Source organism: Nelusetta ayraudi, unplaced genomic scaffold, assembly GCF_046127955.1.
Source record: "Nelusetta ayraudi isolate G7.1 ecotype Tasmania unplaced genomic scaffold, CSIRO-AGI_Nayr_v1 ptg000100l, whole genome shotgun sequence".
Lineage (NCBI taxonomy): Eukaryota > Metazoa > Chordata > Actinopteri > Tetraodontiformes > Monacanthidae > Nelusetta > Nelusetta ayraudi.
The window spans coordinates 1,359,663-1,383,482 of NW_027466150.1; the positions used below are offsets into that span (position 1 = coordinate 1,359,663).

A 23,820-nucleotide genomic window follows, 5' to 3' on the forward strand; every position below is an offset into this window, starting at 1 on the left:
CGAGGAGTGTGTGATCTTCACAGCAACGGAGAGGATTGCCGTTCCCGTTTCGGCCACCAATTTGTCTTCATTTGAAAGCTCTGCGCCTCTGAAATGTGAAGACTCTCTTTTCAAACCTTTGATTCTGACCATACGCCGAGTAGGAAACGCTATTAAAGTTCACAGTGGGCTAATTCAGTGCAGGAGCACAGTGAAATAGAACAGTGCCACTTTGCAATTTCTCTTGAGTATATTTTGATGATTTGATGATTTATTTTATTTTATTTTTTATTATTATTATTTATCACAATAACCCAATTTTACTGAAATCATCCTGGACCAATCTGGAGAAGGGCCGGTCCCTGCAATCCTCTGCAATCCTCCCCCCTTTACTCCCCTCCCTCCGCACTCCTCCTCCATCCCCCTCTTCCTCTCCAGCTCTTCTCCGGTCACGGCTTTCAGCGGCGGCTCACCGCAGCCTCCACATGAATTTCCGCACTTCCTCTTTGAAGGGGGAGAGAAGCGCAAACGGTAACACAAACCGTAACCCGGAGCCGTAATCGCTGCTCGACATTCACCTGAAAGATGAAGAAATCTCCCACCTTCCATTTCCTCCCTGCCTTCCCGAGGAGCCCTGCCGCCTGTGACATGACGGGTGACAGACGTTCACGTCTGTCTCTCTGTCAGTCTGTCCGTCTTTGCGTCTGTGTTTGCCGCCGTGTTTGTCACCGGACTTCCCTGGCGACCTTGTACGCTGCGGCAGGAGAGGGTGATTAAGGATCAGGGCCCGGGACCATTTTCCCCCTTTTTTTTTTTTCCGTGGGAAGATGAATGACCCTGTTTGAAAGTGGCTGCCTTTGGCTTTGGGGCAATTAGAGTTTACTGTGAGCCAGCAAACCCTCGCCACCCTGTGTACAAAGATCCTGCTCCTTGAGAAACACAGAAACACTGCTGGAAACAACACACCGTGCTGATGGCGAACAAATCCAATGCTTTTTTTTTTCTCTCTTTTAAGTGTCTTTAGCCGCTCTTTTTCTTCACCTGGCCAGCGTTCTGTTTTTCTACAAAGCTAGAAAGGAGGCAGGGGGAAAAATACTATGCTGACTGCTAAGAAAAACACTGTCAAAGGTGTTTGTTGAAATACCAATATTTGAACCATAATAGCAGTCATTTAGCATGTCTCTGCGGCCCCCGGAAGTTAACTCTCTGGAGCTCGATTCGCTGCAATTCATCCGCTTACAACAAAGGAGAGGGTGAACGGCCTTCGTCCTGCTTTGGCAAATCCTGTGATGCGCGAAATGCAGTTGGGAGGAAGGAAGCAAAGAGCAGCCATGCCAGAGACGGAGGAAAGTGCTAGCTTAGTCGAGTCCAGCTATAAAGAAAACCATTACGTACGTTGGGATTTAACTGCGAAAGCCAAGTTTAGCAATTCAACAACCTTTAAAGCACAATAAAGTCCATTAACAGACTGACAAACCCAAATGCGTCCCGTAAAGCTCTAATTGCTTTTTTATGAGAAGAGGTGCAAAGTCCACCCAAGCAAAGAGACTAAAAGCTACGCTAAACTGCTAACGTTAATGCCATGCAAGTCTATGGGGTCAAAAGTCAACTTTTTCCTAGAGACATGGGACCACTTGCAGGTTCATCGGGATCCCTCAAGACACAGCCACGTCAAATTTGGGGCTTCTAGCCCATGAGGAACCCCGAAACCCTAACCCTAATTCCAGTTTACCCTAACCCTAATTCCAGCCTTATCGCTAACCCCAATGCCATGCAAGTCTATGGGGTCAAAAGTCAACTTTGTCCTAGAGACATGGGACCACTTGCAGGTTCATCGGGATCCCTCAAGACACAGCCACGTCAAATTTGGGGCTTCTAGCCCCAATTTTTGTTTTTTGTTTTTTTTGGGGGGGCATGAAAACTTTACGTCCTCCAAGGTGGGGCGTGACAGAGAAAGTTTGAGAACCACCGCGTTAAAACAACAATGTCATATGAGGCCAATCTGACCAAGTTTTTCGGGCGTCTTCTTGCTCTTCTTATTTTTCCCCCTTTCGGGAACAACAATCATGGACGCTTGCGATAAATCAGCCAGACGGATTAAAAGAAACGCAAAACGTCGCCGTAGTGAACCAGTCGGCGCGCCGCTTCTGCTGCGGATAATCACTGCCTGCTCTCCGTCTGCATTTTTCGCGCCACAGCGTGTTTGCTGCGAGCGGCCGACGGAGAAGAAACATCACAGCCCCGTTCTTTATCGGGCTTGGCCACCGCGGCTTATTTTTAGCCTGCCACCGTATCCAACCGCAATCCCTTTGTATTTTTTTTTTTTTTTTTTTGCCCTTTTTTCCTTTTGATAAAGCATCTTATCCGTCACAGAGCGGGAAGCCAGGAGAGTTGCGGCCGCCTATTGATGGGGATATGGCCCGCTTGCATCGATTCTCGGCTGTAATACAAGCCTCTTCCTCGTCGGACCTCCTGTCAAAGCCCAGATCGGACAGGATAGCGTGCGGCATCAGACAGCCGTCGATAGCCAGCCAAAGCTTACGGAGCCCCCCACCCTCCCCAAAACCTTCGCACCTCGCGGAGATGACTATCTTACTTTGCTTTCCAGCGCCAGTGGAGCGGTTGAAATGCGAATTAGCCAGATAGCGAGCGGAAGGACGTCGGGTTGGGGGTGGGAGGGGTGTCGTCTCCCTGACCTCTGCCGAATTACTGGGCTTTCTCAACCCAAATAACTGTACCCTGTCCCTGTCTTTGTCCTAACGTGCGTGGAAAGGAAAAATTTATTTCCAAGGTGACCAAGGCTCACCTCGGGGGTGGGGGGTGGGGGCTGGAGGGGGAGGAAAGCGTTTTGAATCGCGCGTCTCTGATTCGCCCTTTGCCGCCAAGTTGCGACTTTGATATCGGAACGTGCAACCGCACTGGATATCCGTGACTGCCAGGATGAGGCGCTGCGGGGAAATTGATTTGTTGTGGGGGAGGGTTGGGAGGGGGCTTTTTGTTCCCATCAGTGCCAAGAAGAAGAAGAAGAAGAGAAATTGCACTTTCGCCATCGGGCACGCTGGCATTGTAAATAAAGCAAATTGCGTTTGATAGCGACGGGGCGCGGGGGGGTGTAATGTGTAATGTGGATGTGTAGTGTTGTGTTGTTCTTTGCCTTCAGGGCACAGGAACATGTGAAGGGCATTTGTTATGATAAGGCCGTGCTGCGTTCAGGAGCAACTCCCCCCTGTTCCCTCCTCCCACCCTACGCCGATGACTCACTGTACTGTACTTGAGCGTGTGAGCTTTGCTTCCTCTCGCTTCTCTGAGACAGAAGTGCCGTTCACACACACACACACACACACACACACACACACACACACACACACATTTCATGTCGTGGATGCTGTCTATGAGCCTTCGCACTCTTCCTGCTGGCCGGGGGTGGTGGTAGTGGGGGGACGGTGGAAGGAGGAGAGACGGTGCTGCTGACGGTGGTCCAGTGAATAATGTCAAGCGACCGTTTTGATGCGCACAATCAAATCACCGTCAAAGCCGGGAGCCGGAACGTTCCGCTGCTGCAGCCTCGTGAGTGGCGGGCGCTCCCGTTGCCGCGCACGTGTTTGGAAGAGCAGCAGTTGTCGGGGCACGGCGAGACACCTGACCAAAGCATCTCGACGGCGAGACTGAAACAGTCCCACTGCACGGATCTCAGGGGAGTGGAGTGGAATCGCCAAAGAGTGATGACCACCGTTTTCCATTCCCCCCATTTTTCTCCATTACACAACCCGGCATTGCATCACAGAAGCCTTGTCTGTATGACAGAGGAGAGTCTGCCGAGACTCTTTGTGCAACAGATACCTCAGAGCGGACGGAGCTGAACTCAAGTCACGTTTATTATTAGACTGAAGTGTGAGGAAGGGGTGAGAACACAGTCTCGCTCCTGCGGGCTCATGGCCGGATAGAGACGCTGCTCCACTTGCTGAATATTTCAGGCTGCGAACACGCCGTCGGGTTGTGCCTGGAAAAGACGTCATCTGCCACTCAGCCATCGCAGTCAACCTCCTCATTGGCGGTGGTGAAGTTTGTTGCTTTGAAGACGAAACGACTTGATCACCTCAGGTTGGAGGTCGAACTGTGACAAGGAGATCATCGACCAGTCTGTGGGCCAATCATAGCAGGTCCCCACAAATATATATATTCTAAATTTTGCAAAAGCTTGGTATAAATATGCCCCTCAAGTCTTCAGGCTTACTGCAATACCTGAAATGTCACCCAAAAAATATTGGACCTGTCAGTGGGGCAGCCGTTTTCTGACAACGGGCGACACTGTTGAAGACAATAGAAACGTAGATGTGAAAAGGAATCTGTGATGAACAGCGCCCTCTAACTGGGCTCCCATCCCTCACGGCTTCTTCGCCTTGCAAATCAGGGTTGAATTAATTAAATTCATTGTTGTTTTTCTTTAGGTAACAAAAAAAAAAGAGAAAGAGAGTCTGAATAATAGAAGTTTTGTTTTCCCGAGCTTTGAGTTTCCTGTTAATTAATCTTGCTCTGCTGTTTTTATGTCTGGGCAAGGTCAGGCTTGACTGGCGATGTCGCGTAAGCCTCATTCACTTGCTGAGGTGTTTTCGGCTTTGCTTGTTAACAATCTCTTGGGTTGCTGCCGGCTGATCCACAGGCCCAGAATTCCAAATTAGCATTCAGAGAAGTTTTTTGTTTTTTTTGTCTTTCTGTCTCTGCGGATTTATCCGCTTTGTTTGTGTTCTGTGTATCACCGGTGGAACAGGAGAATGCTTTGTTTTGTCTGGGACCCGTCTCCTGAGGTAGCTGTCAGTCTTCGTCAGGGTCATCTGGCACCACTAGGAACTGTCCCAGTGGGCTGCTCAAAGATTTTTTTTTTTTTCCTTTGGCTTCTGGATCAAAAATCCCACCTTTCGTTCCACCATCCAATCGGTCAGTTTTGGTGCTTACCTTCACGGCTCCTCGTGTGATTCGTCCAATTGGGACACACAAATCTTTCTGGTTTGGCAACCATGGTCAGGGTGCTTGTAGACTCTGGTCCAAACCAGTTGGTGAGAGTTGGTGAAACGAACCCAACGCCTGCTCATGGAATCTCTTGTCAACATGCTGCTTTTTCAACTTAGCATAGCTGCTGGTTGGAATCAGGTTCAGTTCTTCCAGCAGTTCGGTCTCATCAAGGTTGGATGACCAGAGTTTGTTTGAGGGCGTATCAGGATGAGCCTTTCAAGAAGGTCTTGGTACTCTGGTTCAGCGTGGTTCTGGTGTGTAACCTACCAACATCACCCTTTGGTCAACATTATTAAATGAGGTCGATGTTCAGTAATGAGCTGTAAGGCGGCTGCACTAATTGTGTACTCGCAGACAATGTCATTTCTTTTGGTCTTGGCCAAAAAAAAAAAAAAAAAAAGATTATTTTCACAGATCCTTCATCTTGACGTTGTGAAGTAGTCTGAGCATAGCGTCGCTTTCGCCACGTCCTTCTATTGCTGAGGCTGTGGGATATCTCTCAACTGGTGAGCTAATCAGGATAATCAGACATGATTCTGAGGCAGCCACTGAGTGTTTACACTCTCAAATCATACCACCACCCAGGACTCCATCAAAAAAAATTTAAATTTAAAAATAAAATGAAGCTGGTTTTGGTTGGGAATAATTACCCTTAAAAAGAAATCACTTTTGCAGCCAAAACATATCCCACTCCGTGTTCCGGAGATTTAGACGCAGAATTGGATTTCCCCAGCTGTGAAATCAGTTTTTGTAGTCCCGCTGGCCAACGGCAGCGTTTTTGCTTATGCCGCACTGTAGGCAGCGGTCGGTGCCGCACGCATGCCGAGGCTTTTTTTTTCTTTCTTTTTTTTCACTCAGCGAGCTCCTTTTGCATTTACAGAATCTGGCCTCGGCGTGGGATGGTATTATCGACGTCTGCGGCCGACTGAGACAAAGGCGGCGTTCGCTAGGCGTGCTACTTCACCGCTTCTGCATTAGTGCGAATGGCTGGGAAAAAAAAATAAAATGGCAAGCAACCCCATAAGCTACTCATGAGAGTCACTCCAGTCTGACCCAGTGTAACTGGCGGAGCTGCTCTTTCTGAAGAATAGTGAGCAAGCACTTAGTGGATCAGCACGTGTCAAACATGGCAACCTGGAACAAAAATAAAGGTCTCTTCAGTCTCTCTGAAGAGAAATCAAAGTCGCTCAGCGGCGCCGGTGCTCCGGTACTCTGAATTACAGATGATTTTCGGCCGAGTGGAAAGTGAATGCATGGTCTTGGTGCTCAGACTTTGGAATTCACAAGGTGAGCTCGTGTGGATGGACTGGAAAATGAGCTCCTTAATGGTGTCACAGCAGTCTCCTTAACATATTCTCCCCCTTTTTCTTTTTTCTCTTTTTAATCTGAACCTCATTTAAATTGTTTTGGTGTGAGCTGCTGGTTTTACTTTTTTTTTCGCCCTGGGTAACTGTGAGAGTTCTCTTGGTCTGCACAGAAAGACGTTACAGACAAAAAGGGAGGTTTTTTTTTTCTCTGCCTTATCTGAATTTAAAGTCCCAACATTAGGTGATAATTTAATGGCATCTTTTTCTGGTTTCATTGTATTACTTGTCCAACATCGGCCACATCTTTACTTCCTTTTATGACAGATAAAGTTCTCTTGAGCTGTGGAAGATCCAGCAGAGCATCAGAATTAGCTGGAAGCTAAACCACAGCGTCTGGAGAGCTACACAGTGTTTTTTTTTTATGATTAATTGTGCAAAACTGTTCCACTGCAGTCTATTATAAAAAAAAATGAAGAATTTAAATCGGGTCTTACATGGGACCTTTAAGAACTATTAAAACCAATTGGAAACCAAATGTTTCCATCAGTTCTTACGCTTTCTACTTAAAGCCTGTGATCAATCCACATTTATGCTCTTCACATGGATTTGCTGCGCTGATGGTCCGCCTGGCGAAAATCAAGGGATTTGTCTCGATCAAAAAATTTTCCCGTCTCTCTCTTCTTTTTTTTTTTTTTATTCCTTTCTTAATATTCAAAGTGCAAAAAAAGCGAAAGAACTTCATTTTCCACCGGCCACCGCGGCCACGGGTCCAATCTCCAGCGCGACTGCAGATCCGTCTCATTAGTGTATTTTATGGTTTATTCAGCCGATTTCATTTTCCTCATGCATAAGAGATGACGGGAATTACAAATTTATTAGAGCACTCTCGGCGAGAGCAAGACGTCTTCAATATCTCTGATCACTTAACCTTGTCTTTTCCCGCCGTCCTCGCCTCTTTCATATTACACGGCAGTGAGTGCACGTGTACCTGCCGCAGCGGGTTCAGAGGACAGGTTTAGCCCCTGCCCTCACCCTTAGGCAAAGTTATGTACTGATTTTCTTTTTTTACTCATTTTTTTCTCTTATCCGATAGATAAAAGTCAATGTGTTGTGCTTTCATGGAGCCAACATTGTTGAGGCACATGTTCAGAGAATCCCTGCAATATTTACAGACATGGATTGGCAAGTTCGTCGGTCTCAAGAAAAAAACACAACTGCGGAAAAACAGGTTTCTCGCTCCTCGGCACTCTGACGTGGGCCTGCAAATGTGTTTGAAGACTTAATGTGTAGCATTTAAAGGGAACTACTGGTGTGGAATGGAATTCAGGATAAGGAGCTTTTTATTACCCATATATTTTACACTTGTCAGGGGGTGGAAACAGAGAATCTACCTTCCTCCTGTTAAAGACAACCAAATCTTCTTGGCCTTTGAACGCTTTTTTTCCGCAGTTCCCTAATTGTGTTAATAACTGTTACAGAAGTGTAAAATCCTCCAAAGCACTCAAGCAAATAAAGAAAAAGAAAATAACACACACACACACACATAAAAGTTGCAGACAGGCGCGCGCATATGTCTGAAAGCGGGAAGGTAAAAAAAAAAAAAAAAAAAAAAACTCTGAGTCACTATTGCTGTAAAAAATTCATTTATCTCCAAGACTCAGCTGTGAGCCGCTGCCTTCCCACGGCTGGGAAAAATATTTGCTCTCCGCTGACGGCGCCGCTGAAATGTGGCACAGTCGGGCAAAAAGAGGGGCAGCGTTTTTGTTTTTTTTCAGCTCGCCACCGCTGGATTGTGGTGCGACGGTCCGGGCTCCTGAAATTGCTGGACTTTGAAATAGGCGTAGCTTGTTTTATTTTTTTTCCTTTTCTTTATTCCATGCCTCCCTCCTTCTCCTCCTCCTCTTCGTGTTGTCACATCCCCGCGCGGGTCTGCCGCCGCAACGATAACAACAACAAGCAATAACCAAGACTTTTTTACGGCGCCGAGTGTGACTTCGATAAATAGTTGTGTTTTTTTACCGCAGGGCCCGTATTTCTCAGCTATTTAGTGCAGAGCCTCGGCTCCTCCTGCTTGCACTCTTTCTTTCCAGCTCCTTTTTTTATTATTATTTCTTTCCCCCTCCCTGCGTTCTATTGCCGGATTACAGTGCATGATGATTCGCACCATCGCCGGCAGCAGAAACCCATCATCAAGTGCTCTGTGACCGAAAATAGCGCGATCCTCTGTGCATAATCGCGCATTTTGAAATAGCCACTTGCGTCGTGTGTGCATTCCGAGGATATGGGCTGCTTTTTACCCCCCCTCCTGCTCTCGCCCGCCGCCACTGCCGACTCTTTTCCGGGCCTCCGTAGAACGTGGCTCAATGATCACAGAGGGGGCGCTTTTCATTAGTCTGTCAGACCCGATGATATTTAGAGCCTCGCACGCTCGGCCAGGAGTGGAAAACTCAATCAGCACCCTGATTTCATAACCCTGCTCGGTGACAGGGCTTATTTTATCGGCCCCACTGATTTATTCTAATAAACGGCGGCTGCCCGGCGCCCCCCTCGCTTCCCACCCGACACTGAAATACAGCCAGGCCGTTCCTCCAGCACTCAGTTATCCACGGGTCCAACTCTTGGAAGAACAAGACTTCGCCGTCGCCTCCTGGGGAGGCCTGGGCTGGATAAATGGACTGGAGGGGGGAAGTAACAAGGTACATTTGTTACTAGTATCTGACGACTTTTTACTTTCGCCACATTTTCACCTAAATATCTCTCCTTTCTACTCCTTACATTTGGAAAAACATGTTAGTCACATTTGTGTTTTAAAGTCTTTAAAATAGCCGTTGTTGCTCGAATTGGCGCTACTTGCACTATGCTGTTGTGGAGTTCGGTATAAAAGTGGATCACATTTTAGAGGACGATAGTTTTACCTCAGCTTTGGGGTCGCTGTTCAGTGCATTTTCAGGACAAAGAAAAATAAAATAATATATTTGAGTTGAATCAGTACTGTTTTTTTTTACACAAGTATCCGTACTTTGACTTAAGTACAGGACGCAAATCCTTCTGCCACCTCTACTGCACATAATGCTTCACTGATCCCTGGCGGAGAGCCGGCATGAGCTCCGGCATCCCCCAACGCCCCCACCCATCCCTCTGTCGGCACAAATCAGGCGGCAGCAACGGCGTTGATCTGCGAGGGCCTGGCGGGACCATTGATTGCGGACGGCAGAGGCGGGGAGGGGCCATAAATAATGGCGGGCAGGGTGTCGCGGGGGTGAAGGAAAACAATTATCTGGCAGCGGCGGCGGAAAAGCACATAAAGTACAGAATGATAAACACTGGGAAGTATGATTGACTCCAAGTGATATATGGAAGCCGAAGGACGGACGGACGGACGAAGATAGAGGTGTGTGTGCTGTGTGTGTGTGTGTGTGTGTGTGTGCGTGCTGTGTGGAGATATCCTTGAGCGGGAGGGGGAATGGCTGTGGGCAGCAGGGCGGAGGATTCACTCCGGCTCCCAGCGCGTCCGTCTGATGTGCCTTGTCTCTCTGTCTCCCTCTTCCCTCCCCCCTCCCCCCCTCCCCCTCCCTCCGCAGACGACGGACGACATCGTGTCGTCGGCCGAGTGCTCCAGCGACGACGAGGACCTGGAGGAGTGCGACTCCGGACACGCAGGTGGGATGGGTGTGTGTTTGAGTTGTGCTTGCCTCTTCAACCTGGTCTATTTCTCCCTATCTATCTTTGATTTGCCACCGAGGAGCCTCTCCTCCCCCAGCATCAAGTCCCACGGGAGCTTCAAGTGTAACTTCAAAAAAAAAAAAAAAAAGTTAAAAAGAGAGAGAGAGACAGAAAAATAAATAAATTAAAGAAAAGGAGCCCTTTGAAAACATAATAATAAATAAATAAGTGAAAGTAGCCTCTCCGAAGGCGGCGCTCTGTTGAAAATCCAAACTTTGAAAGAACTCCGGGGATGGATAGAAGCCGTAAGAACCAACTTTCTCCATCCTCGGCTCTGCTCTCTAGTCGCGAGTTTTGTTTCCTTCACGTAGCTGAAGTTGGCAAACTCCCTCTTGCGAGCCGCTCTCGAGTCAAGTTACACTTAGCGATGGGGACCACTGGCCGCGGACATGTCGAAGCGCTGATACTAATTTCCTTCTTCTCGGCGTCTCGCTGGAGAGGAAAAAAACCAAGAGAGAGAAAAGAGAGATAGTAAAAAAAAAACTCACTCAAATTAGTATCAAGCCCCCATGTCGCCCGCGCTGATGCTTCAAAATGTATCTGTCCTGTACATGGTTTGATCTCCTCTGTGCGTATGTGTGTGCGTGCGTGTGCGTCTCTCTCTCTCGACAGAGGATACATTTTGAGATTCTTTCGAGAACAAAGATGCTTTCAGCATAGATTTCTGTGATATGTAGCAGACTAACTGCAACAGAGCCTCTTCCTCCCCTCTTCCCTCCTCCTTCCTCTTCCTCTTCTTCTTCTCTTGTTCGTACTTCTGTTGGTTTTTCTTTAATTTTCCTTCTACCTTCCTCCCCCCCTTCGTCGGAGGCTTGCCTTACCTGAAACATTCTAATAGAGAACAGATATCCTCGAATTTCTGTGCGCATCGTCTCTCTTCCCCTCCTCCCTTTACACACACACACACACACACACACACACACACACACATATATATATATCACTTTGAGATTGGATCAAAGTGATGAGACACTCACTCAGCGCAGTGGAGCAAATGGGGGGTAAAGTAAAAAAAAAAAAAAAAACAAGCTGGAAATAAAACCGCACATTTTAAAGGAGGGGTTATTTTGAGGGATCCTGGGTTTGCGCGACGCACAACTGTCAGTAACACGCGCGCGCCATTTCGAGCACGAACCGGAGTAGCGGGGTAAACCTGTCTCGGCACGAGGGGAGGCGTCTCTCTTGAAGGCATTTCGGGAGTCATTCGGAGTGCGCAGGAGGTAGGTGGGGCATCCTTGATAAGCGGCGCAGGCCGCTGCTAGCATCAGTTAGCCCGCGCTAAGAATCGCGACAGCGCGTCAGACAGGAGGCATATAATGTGGCGGTGTATTTATCCTCACTCTTCCCCTCCCGAACCCCCATTTTTCATCCGACGTGGGGGAGGAAGTCGTTTAACGTTAAGTCTTATCTCACCGTAACACCCCCCACCCCTCCCACCTGAAATCACAAGCGCGTTTTACCGCCTTTTCCTCCGGGCGCCTGTCGTCGATTAACGAGAGAAGTAAAGCGTTTTTCCTGCCTCCTCCTTCGTAGCATTTAGCCGCTTCGTCTAGCAAAGTTTTTCCCGTCGGCGGCGTCTTGAGCTTGGAGAATTTACATGCTTAGCAAGCAGCTCAAAGCTGCGGGGTTTCTATTGTGTGTGTGTGTTTGTTTTTTAACGAAGAAGAAGAAACTAGTTTTCTCTGAAGCCTAGCCTCGTACTGTCACACGGTGTCGAACATACACGTACGGAGCCGCATACACACTCATGCACATGTGGTCACATCCCACCATGTTGACACAGAAATTCACTCTCATTTCTTGTCCCCACATGGAATTCCTCCCTCCCCTCCTTCCTGTCGTATGAACTCGCATGACAAGAACTTGGTTGTTTTATTTTCTGTCGCTTTCTATTGTTTCCCTCTCTGTGTATTTTTTTTCTCATTAATTTCATTTGTGATGCACTTGCGAACATCTCTTTGGAATCGATTTTTTTATTTTTTATTTTCCTTTGGGGGGGGGGACCCTGCAGCTCCTGGGTTTTTGAGCTTCTCCCTTGTTTTGTTTTGTTTTTGTTTTGCTTCTGTTTGTGTTTTTGTTTTATTTTTTGTTGCTTTTCACTTTGGCTGCTGGATTGATTTGAGTGGGTTGTTTTTGTGTCGTTTCTTCTTCTCCTTTTTTTGCTTCCTTGTTTTTTTTTTTCATTTCGATTATGTTTCTTCCCTTCTTTTCCTCGGGTGCCCCCAAATCCCCCCATCGTCTGCCACCCATCCTCCAAGCAAGGATATATACATATTCAAGCCCTTCCTTACGTGTTTTGCCTCATCTTGTGGCGCATGAACATTTTGGTGGTTTGGAAATTTGGTGGTCCTCCTCCTCCCCCTCCTCCTTCCCCCTGTCATCACGTTATTCACCCCAATACCCCCCATTACCATAATAAACTCTTCCTCCGCCCACCCATCCCCTCCATCCTCGACTCTAACACAGGGAAATGAACGGCAACAAAATCTTTTCTTGCCATCATCCTATTTTTCTTTCCGTTTTATTTTTGACTTGTTTTTGGCCTTGTGCAGGCAACCCCATTCTGTCTCAAGAAAGTTGTGTGTGAAAGAATGACTCCCCCCCCCCCCCCCCCCCCTTTCACCTCCCACCTCCACCCCCAGCCCCAGCCCCAGCCCCAGCCACACCCACCCCAGTCACCTCCGCCTCCCCCGGCTCCCTCAGCCCCTCCCGTCTCCTCCCCCGAGCATTAACCCACCCACCCATCCAGCATCCGAGACTCCCTCCCCCCAACCTCCTCGCCCTTAACCTCCCATCCCAAGCCCCTCCCCCTCCCCCGCCCACCGTTTCTTTCAGCCTCTCTGCATATACATGTCTGTTTTGAATGCGGATGGCATAAAAAAGACTTTTATTGCCACAAAGTATATCTGTTTTTCTATTCTTATCTGTTGCTCCAAGTAGAAGGCATTTGTGGCATGCACACTGTACTGGACTGTGCCGCAGCTGTGTATACTAACTTTTTTGGGTTTTTTTTTAACACCCTTTACCCCTACGCTACCTCTTCCCCCCCTCCCAACAACCCTACCTTCGCTTTGTGCATGACTATGATTGGCCTCCATTCTTGTGCGCTGCTTCTTCTCCCACCAATGACTTTCAAGCTAAATCCCGTCTCCCTCCTCTGCCCCCTGCTGGCTTTCTACTACATGTCAGTCTGTGTTTGGAAGTGTGTGCGTGTGCGTGCGTGTGTGTGTGTGTTTTGAGGGACGCAGGCGGGCCAGGGCTTAGGGGCGGCAACATTTGTAGCGCCTCGCCCCCCGACCCCCCCGCCCCCCACCACACACACACACACACACACAGACACAGAGACACACACAAACACACTCTCGAAGGCGTCCTGTGCTCGTTGCCTGCAGCGTCTCTGTCAGTCTGCTGTCGGTGGTCGTCTCGTGCTTGTGTGTGTGTGTGTGTGTGTGTGAGTGTGTGTCTGATAAACTGTTAAAACTTTATGCCTCCCCTCCTTGCCAACCCCCTCCCCCCACCCCCATCCCTTGCCACCCAAGAGTTCCACAAGAGGGCGAATAAGGAGCGATTCTAGGCAGAAAAAAAGGACCCACTTGTGTTTACGTAACTGCTAATTAGCTTGAATTAAAAAAAAGAAAAAAAAGAAACCTACCTGAGTCCCGATGATTATATTAGAAAAAAAAAATAACGATCGAATGCGCAGTCTGGTGCAAAAAGCAATTTTCTGATTTAATTTCACAGTGATTAGCAGATTAAAAGTGTTGCAGCTTGTCATTGCCGTGTAATCATTGATTTTTTTTTCTGCAACGATTAATTTGTAATTATGTTTTAGCAAACGGTGCGAATGATTTCCTTATGAATTCACAACTATGGTCAGAATGTTTGATTTGCCACTGCTGTGGTTGGTTTCATAAATCCCATCAGGCATAAATATTAGTGTTGCCAAACAGAATTCTGATTTTATTTTTTGAAAGAAAAAAAATCCTTGGTACTTGGCGTGAACATTAAAACTAATTGACTGATTCTAGTTATTAACGAATTTTTGTACAGCACATACGTGCTAAATCTGCGTTACCCAGAAGTCGTGTAACATTGTAGACCCTGATTTGTTTTGAGTTTGATGGAAGCAACACGTTGTAGAAATAAACAACAAACAGAACAGAATGACGGAGAAAAGGACGTTTACAAATTGTCAGTTTTATTGAATCGTCCCCGTCACAGGTGATCGTAGTTACTATGTACAATGACACAAAATCTCAGTGGTAGCTGTACTTTGGTCTTATTGTCTTAGTGTTTCTTTGATGATGACGTTGCAATTCATCTTTCACCATCGACCCCTAGATTTTACCAAGTTCGGAACTGAGCTTTTTAAAGCGCGCCGTCTAGGAATAGCACCAATCACAGCAGATCATATTGTCTGTTGTTGCTATAAGCTGGACAAGGCTCAGCGTCCTCTGGGAATATACAGCAAAAATTGAATGGAGACATTGTTTTTGTTGGCAGATCAGCGTTTGTTTTTTTGTTTTTCTTTCTTTTTTTTCCACATCCTGCCGAGGGAAATGCTCGGAGTGCTTGTGCAGCAGTCATTAGGAAAGACGGCACAGAGCGAGAAGTCCGACTTTGGGTTCGAGGCCTCTCTTGGAGTAGCGTGCGTAGGTTGCGGCATGAAGTATGATCAAGACGGATCAGTGCGTTTTCTCAGGGCATCCGTCAAGCCTCGTTGGGCCGGCTGTCACCTCGGCGCAGGCGCCCGAATCGGTTCTAAGGTTACCCAGCTGACACATGTCCGCTGGGCACCGCGGTGCAAACGGTAAATCGAGCGGCTGACAGGGGCGAGTCGGCGCGCCCGCCTGGAGATGCCAATTCGGTGCGGCAGAGTGCGCCCGGCTTGGCGATGACGGATGAAGAGTCACCTGCCACGCGATGAGTCTTTAGTACTCCGACCTGGACAGGCAGCTCTGTCTGCATCCAGAGGTTTGTTTGGGGTTTTTTTTGTGCCATGTCCACATGTACACGGGTGTGCTTTGTTTCGTTTGCTTTTTTTACAGTCACAGATTTTTCGATGCGATTTGGCTGATTTTGAGACTTTTCAACAACATTCTGTTGTTGTTTCCATAGCAATATTCTGAAGTCTGAAGACTCTATAAAGCATAGATAAAGCAGCACGTTATCGTTGAGTCCTTATTGCTTTGCAGATGTGTGTTTTTTCTTTTTTTTACATACCCATGTACAAGTGGACAGGGCTTCAGAGGAGCGAGGGCCAACGTGAAGAATAGCAATAACTTAGCCCTGCCTTGGCAGGTGCATGTAGGGACTGGATGGAAAATAATTTGATGGCACTTTTTAAGTTGATTTTTACACAGCTCAGCCAGCGCGCAGGGCACCGACCTAATCCTCGACACTGACTTTGAAGTGTGTCACTGCCGAGAATCTATGTTTAGCTGGCTGTCTGCTAATCATCTAGGCGGGCTGGGGTGAATGAATCTGCCACAGCGACTCTCTGGGCACAATGCAAGGCAGCCACAAGGGGATTTCAGGGCCCCTAAACTACTGACTCACCCACAATTTGCAGTGTCAAAATCCCATTGAATCAGTTCATCCGCGAGCGGCGCCCGTGCACCTGTTTTCCGCTTTAACGGCGTGTCATCGTCAAAATCCCCGACACGCCGTCGAGATTCATCTTCATTTGGAAGCCTCAGCAAACACTGGATGGACACGGGGATCAGGCTGGGAGCGTGAAGTTGGGGATAGGGGAGGACGAGGGTGGGGGGTGGGGGATAGTGGCGGGAATGTGCTGCCGTGAGATTTCTGCATCTGTAGCCTCCGAGGCTGCTGAGGTAGTCATCCGGCCATTCAAGAAGTGAATGAGTTGATTTAATTCCCCTTCAAAGCGAGAGGAGGCACGCCGCAGATAGCGGTTCGTTTTTTGGGAGTCTGGTTTAATCTTTAACTTATCATCGTTAATTAAAACGAAATTCTCATTTCATGCATGCAGAGGCTAGCTGGTTGTCGGCCGCGGCGGGGAACACTTGTTCATCAAAGGTCCTGACTTCCCTTTGGTTTTAAAAATAAATAAATAAATAAAAGGGGGGGGAAAGTGCGAAAACAGATTAACTTGGGGTGAGTCTACCGAAGTGGAGAATTATTTGCCAGGGATGGCTTAAAGTGAAATCCCCCCATCCGGCCTGACGAGTGCGAAAGCAAACGCTGGTCTGGTTAAGCAAACCCATTAGGAACCGCCGTGTTTGTCTGCCTCAGAAATGCAGCAAGATGTGCGGCGCTTGTGCGAGAGCTTACACAGGATTAAAGTGTTTACCAAAACATCAAGGTCCTCCGCGCTGACTTTACCAGAGACCCTTAACTGCGGCGGTTCCCCCCCCCCTTCCAAAGTGTTTTGTTGACATAGCGCAAAGCTAACAGTCGCCGAAAGCTGTTAGCCGTAGGGAGGGGGTGCGGGGGCGGGGGCAGGGTGGGGGAACAGAGTGAAGGGATGCAAACAAGTCCCCGGGTTGGATAAATAAAAGCCGCAGATGAAGCCATTTACCTTGTGCCCGTATTGTTTAGTCAACACAGAGAAGAGTTTGTCTCTGGTATTAGCATATTATCACATCCCAGCCGAGCCTAGCCGGAGATTTCAGCAAAAGAGGAACCATTTGACATCACGTCGGGAGCTCGCGCCGGCGCCAGGAGACGCACATTAGCGCGCTGTCACATTCGCGGAGACATATGTCGCGTTTCCTCAACGATAACTCATCCTCACAGTTTGATTTAATGAGCGAGCTAGACGTCGAATTGCCGACAAAAAAAAAAAAAGACGAAGGTGTAAGTGGCATCTCCTTCAGCTCACCCCGCGTGGGGGAAAACCAACTATCGAACGAGCTGCCGAACGCCCTGCCGCACTCTTGTGGAACTCCTCCCCCCTAACACGGTGTCTTTATCTGTCAAACGAAGGCTGTTGGTTATGCACATGGCGACAAAAGCATCCAAACGTTTAATGAAACGCCAGCTCATTAATTATCACTCCACCTCTTCCGCCCCCTTTGATTAATTAGCGACGGCGCTGGGCCTAAATGCCAAATAATGTGGGTTATACATCACCCACGGCGCACCTCCCTCCCCTCCATCCCTCCAGTCAGCAGCTGATGAATGCTTCCTCCTGGCCCAATGAGAGAATATCCTACAGCCCTTTGGTGGCAGCAACCCTTTAAACGAAAGGCCCCGCCCACCCCTACCCCCACCTTTTCCCTTCCCTCCCCACTTCCACCTTACCTGTCCCATGGCTTGCTGTATTGTTACTGTATATTACTCTCCCTAAATGCAACTTACTGAAGCATGCGTTAACCCGACTTCTCAAGAGTGGAGCTAAGAAAAAAACAATTGCAACAAAAAAAATATATATATATAAGCCACATCCGATTGACCTTTTTTCCCCCCCTATTTCTCTGACGTACATCCAGATTGCACGCCCTGTCCTGTGTTTTAAAAACATACTAACAAGAGAATTTGTTCTGAACTAACTAATAATACACTGGCTATTATTAGTTAGGCGAAGGTGGTGACACTTTTCCTACAAACTGTCCCCCCCTCTATCTCTCTGTCTGCCTCAGTGTGTGCTTTCTGGTTGTCCATCTTTGATAGTGTGAGAAATTGACTGCCTTTCTTTTCTGGCTTGCTAATCTGTTCTTTTTTTTTTGTCTTTTTTGTACATATATGTCGACGCGCATATATGTGTATGTTTCTTTCACTGAAAATGTTCAAATTTTTAGCTATCTGCTAGTTTAAAGAAATTATCTCTTGCCAGTGTTTTGATGATTTATTCCTTGGCTAATTAAAATGACAACTTCCCCCTTTTGATGTTTTTTTTTTTCTCTCCATGAATTATTCACAAATTCATTTTCGACAGACTGTTTTGGGTTTTATTATTATTAAAATTGGGTGGCAGACCCGAGATGCCCCATTGGAATTTCAAATATACGTCATGGAGAAAAAAAAAAAAAACACATACAAAAAAAAAGAAACTATCAAGTAGAGCCCACTCATCTATCTGTGCAAACTGTTCCAAAAGCTGTTTCTATGCTGATCTCTTCATATTATTTCCTGTTATTCCAAAAAAGCCTAGATCTGATTTTGAAATTTGGATCAAATGACTCAATTAAAAATTTTCACTGTGCATGGCAAAGAAGTTGCAGCTTAGGGTCTGTAAAACTGTCAGTGTTGAGAGTGCTGTTCTCTTTTGTAGATGGGCATGTATATGCTCATTGTTTGTATATCCCCATCCCTTCCTTACAGCCAAAAGCTCTAATGCCGCCCGACCGCTTCGTGCCGCCTTTACATGGACATGGCAACTGATGTACACGTTCACCCCCATCTATGTCATTTCCTTCCTAGTATGTTCATAGGTCCCACCCCCTCCCGTCTCACACCCCCTTCCTCCCGACCCCTTTACGTAGAAATTCTAAGATATGTACAGTCATCCATTTATTCATTGCCGATGAAGTCGAGCATTATTATTAAAAAAGAAAAAAAAAGGATAATGACAAAGAGTCATCTAATCTGGCTGTAGATATTTATGAAGAGACTTATCTATCAGAGCAAGAATTATAAATATACAGCTTTCTTTTTTTTATTCATATACATATATATTTAAAAAAAATAACTATGGAAAAAAAGTTATTCTGAACAGAATGGTGAAGATTATTTTTCATGTCATGATGTGTGGATGTATGTGTTGTTGCCTCCCTGTTACCATCCTGTCTAAAAAGAGAAATATATTATAACTTAATTAACCAGAAGTTGCATAAAACAAAAGAAGACACTAACCTACCTTGTCCAAAGGCATTCTTACACAACTTTCTTTTGTAAATTTTTTTTCTTCCTGCCAAAATCACGCGGGCAATTTGTTGATGTAAGTTGACAAAACTGATGGTATGCTTTCTTCCTTTGAGAACTGTTCTGTTCTGTTTTTTCTTTCTTTCTTGTAGGCTTCTATGATTTCTCTCAAGCTGACTTTAGTTTTACCTATTTTTTATTTTTTTTTGCTATTTACTTACTTACTAATCCCTCTCTGGAAAGCTCTATCTGTGACTTTTTCTTTGTGAATGTGTTCTTTGTTTTTTAACAGCGTTTGCTCTAACTCTGAAATCCTTTTTGCATTGCTTTAATTTATTAATTTCATTTACATTTTTGTTTTCCTTTTTTTTATTTTATTTCTGTTGTGTTGTTTCCTTTATTGTTCCAAAAGGTTTGCATCTCTTTATAGTGCCCTGTTTGTGAGGCTTTGCAAACGAGCCACTTTGGCAAGAGAATAAGCAGCTTCAACGGACATCTGAATGTTTCGGGCTCTTTGCAGTCGCCAGACAGCAATACAGCAATTTTTGCTCATGAAAAGCTTGTTTTTTCTTATAAGTTAATTTAAAAATGATTAGACAGGGTTTAAAAGCCTACTATCTCTAATGTCAGACTTCACAGTGAGGGAACTTTGTGCCTCCAAAAACGGGCACTCAATCAAGCAAACATTCAGGTGTTGTTGAACTGCTCAGTGACTTTGTGCCATTGTGGTAACTGTAGGTGGTCAAAAGGCACGAGGCTAGGGCAACGAGGGGAGCCATTTATTGTCTGTAAAAGAAAAGTTACTGTTAAGTTTTAAGAGATCAGCTTCAAACCCAGGGACAGATTTTTCGGAGGCTTACCTTCCACCAGACCAGACTTCCACCCGAAAGCTCTGATCTGTCCACAGAGCCTTATGTTCTGGAGCCATATCGAGGTTCTTCTGTAGATAAGGGGACCATGGTTGAAGGGACGTACGATCCCAGTGCCTTGTGTTTCCAAGTTTGGGTGTGCCTTGTTCAAGGTGCTCAGTGCCAGCAAAATAAATGGGCCATAGATCCCATGTTCTCTAACTTCCCAGCTCCTATATTCCCATGTTACCCAGGTAGACAACGGAACTATAACAAGGAATCCTATGTTCCCACTCTGTTCAGAAGTTTGAGGGCAGTATATCTTCAAAGGCCAGTTGGTCCCAGGGCCCTATGTTTCCCAGAGATAATGAGACTATAGCAAAGAGTGTTCCCAGTGGTCCGTGTTCCCAAAGTCTGAGGGTCCGATGTGCCCTCATTGACCCCCCCACTCGCCCCTTTTTACCTTCGACTCAGAGCGCATCCTTTAAAAGAAATATATATGAATCAGCCCTCTGTAAAGCCTTAAATTAGTTATTTATGCAGAGAGATATGCATAGACGCTGGGCCATGATTAACTCTTTCATGAATATGCATGCAAAACATAGAGCCAGCAGGACGTTGTCACACTGTAGTCTAGGAACACGCAGTACGTGTTTTTGCGTTAACTTGTAGAGTGAGTTTCCCTTGGCTCACCCTTCTGCAACCCTCAAAGCCTTTTGATGCAATGTATTCTTTATTTATGGCTGTTGGTTTCTTTCAGTTTGGGTCTTGTTTGGTTCTGAGTTTCTTTGGTTTTGCACTGGTACAGTATTTTCTGTTCTTTCCTTATTTCTTTTCAGTTCTTTGCTTTATACGTTTGTTGGTTATTGATTTGACTTTTGTGGGTGTTTGGCTGCCTTCTGCTGCTCGGCCTGACGAGGGTCCTTCCACTGACTGGTGTCTCTTTCTCTCTTTCACTTTCACAGGAGGGGAGCTAGTCATCCCCGTGCTAGTCGAGGACCCCATAGACATCCCTTCTGTATCCACCCGTTCTCCTTTCATTCCCTTCCCCCCAACCCTTCGCCCCGTCCTCACCATTATTGAGACCACCAAAGAATCCATGGCCATGGCCACTGAGGCGGGGGTACCTTGCTTGTCGGACCGAGGCAGCGATGATTGTGATGGTGGTGATGGTGGTGATGATGGTGATGATGATGATGATGATGGCATGGTGATTTCGGGGTTTGGCTCTGGCGAAGCTTTCGACTCAAGCCTGCCCCCGACTGACGATGAAGATTTTTACACCACCTTCTCCCTGGTAACAGATAAGATCTTGACCACATCGGCCTATGAAGGCGGCTACAAAGCTCTCGCACCCAAGTGGGAGGCCAAGGACTTGAGGCCTAGCAAAGCCTCTGAGGCAGGTAGGACTACACCCACCTCGCCTCTGCCCGACCTCCGGGGCACGCCGGCGGCGGCTGTTCCCTCGGACACGCCCCCCAAGCTGCCTGCAGGGAAAATGAACAACCGCGAGGTAAAACCCCCGCAGCCGGACATAGTCCTGCTGCCCCTGCCAACTTCTTTCGATCTGGACGGCACCAAGCCAAGAGGTCCATTCATCACCTCGCCCATGCTGCGCACGGTGCCCGCCCCCTTGCCCACGGTGCCAGGCGTGGTGCGACGGGTGCCCGTGGGAGCCTCTGAGGTGATCCGGGAATCCAGCAGTACCACGGGCATGGTGGTGGGCATTGTCTCAGCTGCCGCCCTCTGCATCCTCATCCTCCTCTACGCCATGTACAAGTATAGGAACAGGGATGAGGGTTCCTACCAAGTGGACGAGACGCGCAACTACATCAGCAACTCGGCGCAGACCAATGGCGCCGTAGTGAAGGATAAAACACCTAGTGGCAGCGCCAAAGGCAGCGCTAATAGCAAGAGACCGAAAGATAAGGACAAGGAGTATTATGTATAGAAATCAAGTCATTTCCCAACACCTAGAAAGAAAAAAAAAAAACTTTTTGGAACAAAGTTATAAACATTCTGACAGTACCATATTGGCAACTGTGATTTAAAAAGGATAAAAAAATCTCTTGAGTACTCAAAGTGTGTTGAGTCGCCGGAACATTTACAAAAGAACCTTGCGGAAACGCACACACTTACGCAGAGACGCTGCCGTGCATCTTCGCCGGGACTCGGCGTGGATCTTTTTCAGGAGTCCCAGCCGGAGACATTTGACAGCGCAAATCAACATCACTCTTAAAACCACGTGACCCGAAGTGACTGTCAAGAGGTGTGTTATCCTTGGAGCTCTAACAACCTTGTCCATTGTAACCCTGTAAAATACTATCACTGTCATTTTTCGGCCATTCTGAGCATGCATGTGAGGTGTATGTGACGTGGTGCTGGCATCTGTGTAAGTGAGGGACCTTCAGAAAAACTATGATTGTCGGGAAAAGTTGGAAGTCAAAAACGTGATTTCACATCACAGGCGGTTTCATTAAATGTAGCTTTCATGGATGCAGATTTGAGCTAAAGCGTACGTGTACTCAAGATTGTCTTTTCATTGTTCTCTTGTTGTTGTTTTTTTAATTATTTATCCATTTTGGTAAGTGATTTTACTTATTGAATTTAGGTCTGGTTTTGAAGGAAGATGCCCCGGCAGGGATAAGCAGGCAGTGTTGAGAGCTCAGCAGATGTGATACAGTAATGTATCTCGATTTTGTTTCCCTTCCTCCCTCACGTCTTGGCTAAGGATTGCACTCCGAAGCACCGCATCCAAATTCCGAGTGGCTGAGCGCTATTGCACGCTTGAACAAGAGCACATTAGCGGTTTCACCAGGTGCAGTGCACAGTTAATCTTCATAATATTTTCTCTCTGTCTTTTTTTTCTTTCTTTCTTTTTTTCTTTTCTTTTTTAGAAAAATCTGATTGCATTGTTTTATCTTTCCTTATAATTTTCAGTCTGGTACCGTTCCTGACATGCTGTGACAAAATGCATAACGATGATTTGTGACGTGAAAACAAATGAGGTGGGGGGGGGAAAAAAAAAAATTGGCCGAACACCTCAGTGGGAATCTATCTGTTGTCACGGACGACTGTGTCAGAAACAGCGAATATGTTTACATATTTCAATACGTCCTTTGCAGGTCAACATTGTACAGAAAACTCAAGTCCTCCCCGGTTTTGTTCGGATCCTTCTCTTGTATAGAAAGACCAGTCGATTTGATTTTACTGCTGTAGCAACATGACAAAAACCTTTTTATTCTTTTGCCAGCAACGTCTGGGGATGAAGAAAAAAAAGAAATGCAGTGTGCGCTGGAACATTTGTTTAGGCTGAGAGCTGTTAGATTAGACGTCTAGTCTCTCTGGATGGTGTTTCTCTTCAGTCGCATGGATATTTGACCATGGGATGGTGTCAGTCGAATAGGAACAAAAAAAAGCACCCTCCTCAGATCTTGTAATAGGGACTCCTCCTTATTCTGAAATTACTTTCATCATGTTCTTTATTTTTTTATTGGAAATTTAAAAAAAAAAAGAGAGAAAAACCAGAGCAAGAGAATAAAGGCAGATTGTGATGGAACTGATGAAAGCAAATTACTGACTCACAGGTTATTTTCTGTCTTTTTGAGGAAATATTACTGCCTAAATGTCCTTTGTCTGCTTGTTATTTTTGCTTTTTTTTCTCTCGTTCTCTCTCTCTTTTTTCGGTTAATGTGTAGGTTAATTTAACGTCTTATTTTTATGACACTCTTCTGGCAATATGTTGTTTTTTTATGTCATCATTCATTGCTGATGTTAATTGTTTCTCATGCGTTTAGTTTTTTTTTTTCATGCAAAAATCAGTCAGTGTGTATGTTCGCTTTGATTTTACTTTCTTTTTTTTTTGTGTTGGTACTTGGCTTTTTTCAACCAGTTGATTATTATTGTCTTATGCTCCTTTGACTCCAGACAGTTCCCAGAAATAAACGGAAAAAAACAAAAAACAAAACACAACTGTTGTTCCCAAAACGTGGCGGGTGATGCACTGCGGGTCGCTGCCAGTCAGTCGCAGCGGCACGCTGAGAACGACTCTGACAGACAGAAGCCATCCACGGCGAGGATGATTCGCCCGATCGCGCTCGCTCATCCATTTTCAATCACGGCCG

The 23,820-nt window shown here is 46.4% G+C and overlaps 1 protein-coding gene across 1 annotated transcript in view; it reads left to right on the plus strand.

Annotated features, from left to right (window-relative positions):
* nrxn3b (neurexin 3b) overlaps window positions 1–22,711 on the plus strand; it is a 272,751-nt gene extending 250,040 nt beyond the window's left edge. Inside the window, exons 21-22 of the mRNA XM_076048392.1 lie at window positions 9,878–9,956; window positions 20,662–22,711. Of these exons, the coding sequence (XP_075904507.1) occupies window positions 9,878–9,956; window positions 20,662–21,647 (1,065 nt within the window). The 3' untranslated portion in view covers window positions 21,648–22,711. The remainder of the gene's footprint in view (window positions 1–9,877; window positions 9,957–20,661) is intronic.
* Window positions 22,712–23,820: the final 1,109 nt, after the last annotated feature.